Source organism: Anopheles stephensi, chromosome 2, assembly GCF_013141755.1.
Source record: "Anopheles stephensi strain Indian chromosome 2, UCI_ANSTEP_V1.0, whole genome shotgun sequence".
In the NCBI taxonomy this organism is placed as follows: Eukaryota; Metazoa; Arthropoda; class Insecta; order Diptera; family Culicidae; genus Anopheles; species Anopheles stephensi.
Genome location: NC_050202.1, coordinates 39703642 through 39713936, shown reverse-complemented (window position 1 = coordinate 39713936; position 10295 = coordinate 39703642). Strand labels below are relative to the sequence as shown.

The 10295-nt window shown below is 46.1% G+C and overlaps 1 protein-coding gene across 1 annotated transcript; it reads right to left on the bottom strand.

Moving 5' to 3' along the window:
* Nucleotides 1–62: 62 nt before the first annotated feature.
* On the bottom strand, nucleotides 63–1244 carry LOC118507872. Its single transcript, XM_036047079.1, has one exon. The coding sequence runs from the start codon at nucleotides 784–786 to the stop codon at nucleotides 388–390; it is 399 nt and encodes a 132-aa protein (XP_035902972.1). The 5' UTR covers nucleotides 787–1244; the 3' UTR covers nucleotides 63–387.
* Nucleotides 1245–10295: the final 9051 nt, after the last annotated feature.

Here is a 10295-nt window from a genome sequence, read left to right as displayed (position 1 = left end):
GCCGTACAAAGTAGCAGCGCATACAATGTCCATTTGAGCTTGAGCTTCTTCTTCCTTCTCTTCTATTTCTTGTTTATCTAATACACGTATCCAATATATCACACAGGAGCAGAAAGAATTAGACTTTGTGGTGCCTTCGGGTAGTCCGGTCGGTTGTGTCCGGGTGGACAATCGAAGGGAGTCGTTTGTTTATTGTAAAATTAGCTATTCACAGCACAATGTGACGAAGTCTGGGGAAGCTGCTAGGAGGAGGAGGACTCCAAAAAAACATACGAGCTAAATGTTCTTAATGGACGATGTTGTTCGAGGAAAGGCGTTAACATAAGACAAAATTGCGTACACACACATACACGAGCATTTTGGTGCATACTCCACATAGGTGCTTGCTCACTGTCGGCGCCCCGTGGCACGAGTGCCGAGCTGTCGATCGCTTTGCTCCTGGTCGCGCAGCTCCTTGATGGCACTGACATTGCCCCACATAGTTTTAGCGGTCATTTGTGGCCCGCCCCCATTACCACACCCATTGCCGGGCGTCGTGTCCCGGTCAGCACGGCCTCCACCTCCGCCACCTGATGCTGGTGACTGCTGCTGTGGATGCTGCTGCTGGTAGTGGTGCTGATTGCGCGTCCCGCGAAACATCTGGAGATCATCCCTCGCCGATCGGGACGCGATGCGACGGGCCCGGGCTTCGCGATCGATTCCCGCCCCGCCGTGGGCGGTCGCGTTGACGAAATTATTATTCTGATCCTTCTCTCGGTCACCGTGTTTGCACGGATTCGACGACATGTTGTACGAAAACACTGACACACACGCACACTCGGACACCCGGACACGAAGCTCAATTCCAGTGTGCACACGTTGCACACCGCAGCGCACTTTCTGTTCGCACGGTCTCGTTATGGACACTGGACGCTGCGTTACAGACGCATAGTGCTTTTCCACCGAGCCACACAATCACGAGCAGGAACTGCGGCGTATGCACCAGCTGAGGCTGGAAAGTCTTATGCAACCTGCGACCGAGCACCGACCGAAGCCCGGTTCCGTTCGCTTTGCACACAACCTGTCCGCGCGGCCGCACGCGATGAATTTTCGAACCGAGTTTCCGACCGACGAGCGACGAGAAGTTCCCGTTGGGTTGCGCACTGTTCGGTTTGGCACCCGTTGACGAATATTTACGAATAAACAACAACGGCCACCTCGAGATCGAGATCGAGCGCAGCGGCATCAACAGACGTCCCACAGCTGATGGTTGGCGAGAAGAAGCACAAGAAGAAGACGAAGAAGCGGTTAAAAGAGACAGAAGAGAAGAATACGACGAAAACGAACGAAATCAGAACGAATGAAGAACGGCGCATAGAAAATAACTGAATAAATGGCTTAAATGCGCGTGTGCGCGCCCTACTCATACACACACACACACACGTAGAGGCATACGAGGCAAGCCAATTGAAAGATCGACCTTTCACGAGAAGATCGAGCCCCGGCATGTGAGAGCATTCTTCGCGTTTCCACTAGCGGTACATACGGGTATTGGGAACGCGAAGCTGCAGGTGAGTCCCGGTGCAGAGATCGTCGCGGAGATCGTGACGGGAAGGGCTTAGAAAAGCGTTTGGCGGAGGCTGCGGTGCGAGCAAACTCACCAACACTAAACAAAACCTAACTGTGCAGCACCGTGTGGCGGTGTAGCGATTTTGCATAGCGATCAAAGGCGGACAAATCGGCGTCGGAAATCGGCGATCGAGTTCGTCGCTTGCGTTCGCAAACTGTGCGTCAAGTCTTTTAATTCCACACCACAAATCGGGGTGCTTGTGTGTGCGTGCCTTTTCGATGCGTGTGCAGCGATCACACCAAAATCACCTGTTCTCCTCGGCGGACATTCACTTGCAAAAAGACGAAAAACCATGCTTGACCCCACACATACGGGAGAGCATTCAACTGGTTTTGGCCGCAGCAGCCTGGGGTGGATATAAACACACTCAGACACACACGCACGCCTTGGAATGGGTGTTTGCATTTGGAGAATTGTTGCTGTTGCTGGGCAGTTACCGATGCCCTTGAGAGGGACAAGTTTTGGGTGTATTTGGAAGATGGTAAAAGTGAACCCAAAGCAACAACCCGCGGCCATAGCACCACCACTGCACCACTCGGATGCCGCTAAGTGTGGAATGCACACATCAATTCACAATGCTACGCGTATCCTTCGCAAACACCGCGAGCGCTGTGAGAATTCTTTGGAAAACGGCCACCAGTGGCTTGCGGTTAGGTAAAGGCAGTAACAGGTTACTACAGTCCGCGTCGGAAAGTAGCTGCAGATGACTTGATAAAAAAATGTTTCTTCATGAAAAATAGTAGAAGTGGAAAAGTAGTCAGATTTATGCCTCCTTGCTGTGTTACCCCAATAAAATACAATTCAAATGATGCTCTAATAGCCGGCGGTCATAAGACAAAGTGGCATATAAGTGCAGATCTTTAACACAACAAAATCTATATGACCGAATGCAGACCTCATTTAGTTGTTCTACTAAGGATGCGTAGATAGATTAACAATTCTAGGCAAATTAACTATAGAAAGGGGCAAGCCTGGAGATACATTTCCTTAGTGCATGCCGTAAGAGCACCTCCGAGAGTGGGCGCAAACAGTTTCGTATCACTAGGCCTTGACTCGAAATTTGTAAGAGGTGAAAAAATCAAGAACCTATCAAGTAGGCCAAATATCTGTTTTGAAGGAAGTATAAGAAAGTTTAGAAGTTTTTTTAAGTTCTGGCATAAGGCGTGGCACTAAGCTACAAGGTTTCAAGGATAAGGCTCCTACACTTTTGTAAAGTGTTTTATTTGAATAAACTATTTTAAAAGAAGTTCCTTTAGCTCTCTCTCTCTCACCTGGGCGCTTATGGGCGCTCCGGCGGCAGAGGCAGAGGCATCTAGACCATACCTCCCCGTAGTGAGGACCGACTATTCAACTACGTGGTATCTACAAGGTTTGTATACGAGAAATTGCAGGTATGACCTTAACAGATCGCTCAGCCATGAAAAAGGAGTCGAAGACCTATTACTATGTGCGAATAAGTTTATTTATTTAATTCGCGATGATTGTCCATATGCTAAGGCTTATCAATGTAGTGAGGACTGACTATCCAACTATGTGTTATCATTAACTCTAGTAAGTCAGAAATGGCATGCATGACCCAACGACCAGAGGTCGTTAGGCCAAAGAAGAAGTTGAAAATGAAAAAAGGAGGAGGGATATATTGATTTCCGAAAGGAAAACTTACAAAAATTTACATTATGGCATTAGCGTACGTTTGTGACCGTTTATTTGTGTTTTATATTTCTGTGATTGTCCTGTCCTGTGTTGTGTCTTTTTATTTAAACTCTGTTTTGGGAAGCACGTTAAGTTCCTAGCTGATTCAAAATATTTTCGAAAATCAAATCGAAATTGAAAAGATTTCAACAACTTTAAAGAGATTTCGATGTCAACATAATTTCCAAAATAATAGAAAAATATTCAACTACGAAACACAACAATAAAAATCACTTCCCAGCACCAATTTTTGTAGCCCACTGTACCACATTTCTGCACTCACACACTTTGGAGTGAATAGAGAGTCCCCCGTTGCCTTACCACATCTTTACCGCGCGATCTTGGGGTCAATGCACGTCCGTTTGGGCGGGGGTTGGGCCCGAAACGCAAAGCAAAAGCTCGGAGATCAGAGTTCGGAATGCTTGCCGGGGAAGGGCGCGGCCAGGAGATTCCATCCAGTTCTTTCTTCGTGTTGGTGTGAGATCACCAACGTTGACGGTGGGTGCTAGCTGCTGCCTGCGAGATCAACATTCTCTTTTGTCCGGCCCGTTTTACCACCTTGCCCTTTAATTGGTGCCACCTTGAAAATGTGGGTCATTGCAAATCGCACGCTGGAAAGTCGTGTGTGCGAACCATGGGGTTGCGGCGTCCGTCGTCGTCCATCCGTTCGGTTGACTGATCGATGCATACGAATGTGTTTGTGATGGCTGATCGGCATGGAAGATAGCTTGTTTTGGTTTTGGTTTTTTGTTGTTTTGTATGCTATCCGGGCTACACTCCATATACCTGTCCGTTGCATGCAAAATGAGATTTTCGGGCTCGTCGCCCGGAAGGTATGTAGCATTTGCTATCAAATTTATCTAATGAGAATGTGTTCATCTTCCGAAACAAAATCCAATTTCTAGTTAAATGCCTTTTTAGTCACATTCTCCGTACCCAGATGTTGGAACGGAACCGAATTAATTGTATCGTTGCTTTGTACGTACTGCTCTGTCCCATACATAAAGGCCAGAATACAGAAGGCGGAGTCACGGTTTAGAGACACACGCAAAATTTCTACAAAAAGATAAATTGAACCCATCAGCAGCATCGGGCCAACTACGCCATTCAGCTGCAACCTACGCAATGTTCACGCGGCACACGATAAAGTGCGTCCCACGGACGTCACAAGCTGGCCGCCCATCCAAACTCGGGAGAAGAGGAATTCAATCAAAATCCCGCGTACCCGCCTGTCTCCCAAACCCTCGCGCTTCATCGCATCAGTCCATCATCGCGAAGAGCTTTCGTTCGCTTACCTTCCTGGAAGCGAGCAAGGGCGAGAAGCTTTACGAAAGCTTTCACTGCTCGAATGACGTCATTCCTGTGATTGGTGAAGTGGAAGTGGTGTAGTTGCAAAAAGGTGTACTGTCTTTCATGGCTTCATTTTTCAGTCAAAGTCACAGGATCGGTGGAGGTGAGATCTGGACCTGGACCTGGACCTGGTAGCTAATGTAGACGCAAATGTTGACCGAAATATGTACATGCATACGGAGCTTCTGCTAACCGTTGCCGGCCCCGGGCGGTTTGATTAAAAGGTCTCGCGGCGGGAATTAAATCGACTTTGACTTGTCGCCCTCTAGTTGGTGGGTATTATCACTTTGATTTCGATTAAGCTTCCGCCCACGGCGTACCGTAATGGGTTATGATCGGCATCGGTGTGTGGCGAATCGAAGCGGAGAAATTCAATTGTCACCTTAGCCGTATATCATCACCATATCGAGCAATGGTGGCTTTTATGGCCGCACATTGCACCGTTTTTATTACGGCTTGATGTTATGCGCCACGTCACAGGAACGATTGTGGTGAAATGAAATTTCGCTTTCTCTCCAGAGGGCTCAGTGCTTTTTTTCTGTTTTTGCCAGCACTATCACCAACCGCACCGGTTTTATCGCACAGATTTTACCTTGCTTTATCTCCCGGTTTTACTACTACTGCCGCCGGTGTTGCCATTGGCTGTGATTGTTTTGTGAGCAAAACCCGGGGCCGGATAGCTATAATACGTGGCCGCGGTCGCATGGTCGCCGTCGTCATTATGCACACCGAACATCCATTTATTTGGTGCGGTGCAAGTGTCATAAATTATGTGTCGCGGGATGGAAAAGGAAGTTTGCTCTACTTGGAAGGTGATAATGGTGGTGATGTACCAGCACGATACGCATACGGGAATAATGGAAATGGAAAACGCATTTTTCTCGACACCATCAAATGCCTTCTAGTGAACAATAATAATTGTGGTCGGCATTTTAATACACGTTATCGGCAATTATCGGACAGTTAGACAGTTGGACAAATACATTATCACACATGCGGTGGGGAAAATGAACTTTCTTAGGATACATATGTTATGCAGCTGGGAACGGCTCCCCATATGCCAGGGAATGTCGTTTGTCGGTGCAGAAATTTAGGACACCGGAAACAAATAATGGCTTCTGCGTTTGCTGCAATGACACGGTCGCAGCAATAAAGAAACCGACCCACTGTCAGTGGGCAAGCAGATGACGATTAATACTTCCGGCGGGGGTTTGTGTGGTGCGCCACTTTGTGTGGTTCCCCGCCCTGCTGACGCCATCCAGCTTACGCCGGGTGGCCGAGAAGTTTGGTGTGGAGAGTCATTTTCGATGGACTGTTGGCAACCCGAAGGACAGACTGTGCACGTGTTGACAGGCCGGGGCAAGGAGCAAGATCCTTGAAGCGAGATAACGGTGCGTTTGTTCCATATTTTTGTCACTTCCAATGAGTAACGTCGGGCGGGGAGATTCAGCTGTCAGCTTAATTTAATAACACTCACCTAGTTCTGTGCAAAACAAGACGTAGGTATACGCTTTCTTTCAGCCATAGCACCACAATGGAACTGACAATAGCTTCAACTGTTTGGTTCTCGCAAGGACACCGAAGGAAACCTCTACTGTGGCGTTTCAAGGAAAGCTTATTCATGTTCATTTGTAGGTCAACAATGAATGCTTGCGAGGTGTTAGAAGAGGTGCCAGCAGATGCGATGTACCATTCTTCGGGAGCTTCTGTCCGAAGATCCCAAACCATCCGACTGTTGTGAAGTGAATGTGGCAGATAATGCATCGCTCACAGTATTTGAATCTATTTTTGAGTTTTGTGTAAGTTTTGCTAGCTTTGGTTAATTTATTCACTGGATATTTTTGATTTCGTCCCCAGAATTTTTACGCTTGTCGCATATATTTATAGTTTCACATCGAGGTTTATTCGCTATACGGAAAATCCTTCTTGCAACTCTACTTTTAACCAACATGTAGGAACACAATGTTTTTTTGACACAGATTTTGTTTAAAGTTCTGCCTTTAACGAGCGTTATGAGCTTTCATAACCATCATATCAAATCTAAAAATATTATGGAAGCAAACATATCTGGAAAGCCGTTAAAAACTGTGGAACGAAACCAATACGATTTTGGGAAGCATAAAAAATATGAAAACAGAAAAAATACAAATATATAGGAAACCGTCTAAATAACCCTAGTTGAGACCTAGAATAGAAGAGAATCTATCACGAAACCTAAGGACTAAACAACAAATGTACGGGCCACTTTTCTTTAATTCAGGACCTTCAAAAACGTATGGTAAGGCGCCAAAAATCCAAATGTATTGTTATCAGGATGTAAAATACAGTTTTTTCTAGCTTCGCGTTCTCGGCCTGCTGCAATAATCCTCGATACCGGTTCACGGCCTAACACCGTCGTCTGCCAACCTATTATTCTGGCCTTTCTGGCGAACGCATCAACGCCATCACACCATCTCAATTTGGGTTTACAACGCCTCCTATTTACGGCATTGGTCGTCCGGTGTCATTCTCATGACATGAACAGCCCACTGCATTTGCTGTGTGATGAGCATCAATCATGTCCCTATGCGTTGGCAAAAATCTAATTATACGTCTTGTTACCCTAATATCTGGGGTACCGTCATAATAGAGTCGGACGATACCAAAAATATCTGGGAAACCGTCAAAAAACATCTCTCAAAACTCATAGAAAAGCGTAAAACACGTATGCTGTTGAAATTTTGAGATGTACTAGCAAAGTTCGAACCATTGATGAACTCTGTTGTTGGTTAAAACGGACAATTGACATGTGGAACTGGATTCAGTTTCCTTTCAGGGTGAAGAAAAATCTGGTAAGGTAGAATCAGAAAGAAAACGCTTGAGAAAAAGGGGTGTTGCAGCATAAATCTTGAAAGGCGTGGAAAATGTGCTGGAGATGCCAGTTCTAGCTGTAAATTATCCTGTTGCATCAACACAGTCCCTTTGAATTAATGAATAGTTTACGTGAGATTGTCCGGCGGAAGAGTGTTAGTGGCGCTGGATTTTCACTCGGGAGGACTGGTGTCTAATCGCAAGCCATCCACACTAAACAGCTCCGGTTACGAAAAGTCACGGAAGGCAGAAATCGAAGTCCTAGACCTCTCTCTTGACTTTATACTGCCAAAGTAGAAGAAGCGATAATACGTCAAGCAGACAGATGACTGAACTACTTGATGTGCTTCTTCGCTGTCCGAACCGGTCTAGGGGAACAAATGAACCGTCGGTTGTATATCCTCATCCATCCAAATAGCGCCATCAGCATAAGAAATGATTTTTATCTCCCCATTTTGTGGCTTTTCACACAAACACACACACACACACATACGCAGAGGTACTTAGTCATGGTGGCACTCGAAAGGGTGTTCCGATTTCCTTTTGCTCAAACTCGGGATCCGAACTGGGTACTGTGAACCTTTTTATTTTCTCTACGGGCACTCTTCGTCCTTAGTTTGTGGCGTATCTCTGGTGGGTGGCTGGCTAGTTTGTTTGTAGTTGTTTTTTGGGGGGCGAACGGTTGTACCACACTTGATATTTTGTATGAATGAAATAAGGGACTGGGTCGGAAGTTCGTTTGAAGCGCTATTTATCAAACCTCCAGCACCGAATGATGGATCGTAAATGGAAGGAAAATGCATGCTTTCTTTCTTTTTGGGGGCGAATATTGGTGATGCGTAAAATATTTAACCTTTAAATTATTCCAGTCTTTAAAACCCCGAGAAACTGGAACATCAACTCTCGGAGTGGGCAAAGTTAAAGCGGTAAGAGGTTATGGCTTTGTCTGTGCGGACGATATCACACGATTGTAATGCAGGTATAGGGGCAGTATTACATATCCTCCACACCATGAAAACATGGTTGTTTTCCGACCTTGGAAGTCAACAGCCTCTTCTCTTCTGAGCTGCAGCATCGGTGCGATTGATCCGGACGCTCCCTTCCGTCAAGAAGGAAATTGAATCGTGATTGTCACTGAAATAATAGGCCCCATCTGTATTTTTGCGGGTCGAGCCAGTATTTGTATCTTGGAATATGCGTTCGGCTCGATCAAACTGTGGAGAGTGAGGTGATGGATGGATGATGATGGGGGGATGAATGTTTATTCGCGTACAATCAATAACTAGGACAGGATTGGAACAGAACAGTTGTAGCCAGGTAGCTCGGTAACTCTGCAGGAATCTACCTTCATGATTTATACTTTAACATGGCTCTTGCTAGACTTCTTTATTAGTAGTTGTGAGTATAAAACCTAGTGTTTGTACTTAAATTGTAGCTCATTAAATTGTCCTTCAAGTCTTGCTGCTTCAGACTATTATTTATCTAACAGTGAAGGTAGGGAACCTTCACGAGAAACTCTTCAGCAAGCGACCCACGTAAAAGTTCAACCAGAGATTAATGAGCTTGTGTTACGCTTTGCATACCGCGCCTGGCTGGTGTGGTGTAACCGGCCCGTTTACAACAGTCAATAATTGGGACGTTCCTAAGGACGTTTCGTTCTCAACTTGCATAACATACGCCCTCCGACCACCAGCACCTACTATTTCGCCTCCATGAGTCACATGGTATACTTTTTTTATTGGCTTGCTTTCCCAAAGACCTGTAGCTTATGTTGTCCTGTGTTGTCCCCGGTACCGTTTACGGCGTAACTGGAGTGCTAGTCAGTGAAGGAGCCAACTAGCGGGAAACGGCGGTTGATAATAAAAGTTTCCAGATTTATTAACGGGATTTTCGGGCGGAACGGTTCGAACGTTGTTACATTAACCGTTTCGGGGCTTGGTATCAGATACGGTCAGCTTCTGCCACCGGAGATAAGGCGCAATGAATCATTTTACCGGGCAGTGTATGGCATGGTGGTGGCTATGTTAAGCAGGGTCGTATGAACAGGTGTTAGGTTCCCGTAAACAGTTGACTCTTCACTATGGACGCGCGTAATGAGTAACGTAGAGTGGACAAGAATATGATATGTTGGTAGTGCGCTGTTCGTGCTATGGGTCGATTTAATCCACCGTTTACGACGGAACATACATATTGAACTGACACGATTTCAAAATTTTAAAAAAAATTGGTTAAATCTTTCCAAAATACCTCAATTACCTATGGGACAGCAAAGCGTAATTTATACATCTACCCTCGTTGATCTGTCCAACAACTTTACATTTGTCACAGCTCGAGAGTCGAGGTGCTCTACGCACCCAGGGCTTTAAAGATTCTCTCGTGGCTTCGTTTCGTTTAATGCTCTAATTGAGCCCTCGTTTTTGTCTACCAGCGTGATGCATGTTAAAGAAATCTCACGCATCTCAGCACTTTGCCAATATCAAGTTCGCTCCCTGACAGAGGGTGGTAAATATTAACCAAAATAATAGTCCCCACATTAATCAAACCCGCCGCCATTCGCGATGAATAAGCAGTACGCGTAATCCTGTGCAGCTGTGGCTTCTGTTACGCCAACGACACCAATGACGAGGGCGATGCCGACGACGACGACTCCTGAATGCCACAGGCCGAACGGAATGACTCCACAGAGACGGATTCCCTGAGCGGATTCGGTTGGATAAACCGGCAGGAAATGGATAAGTTTTCGCTCGCTGCGTACGATCCCGTTTCGGTCGTTTGAGTATTGGAAAAAGGGGAG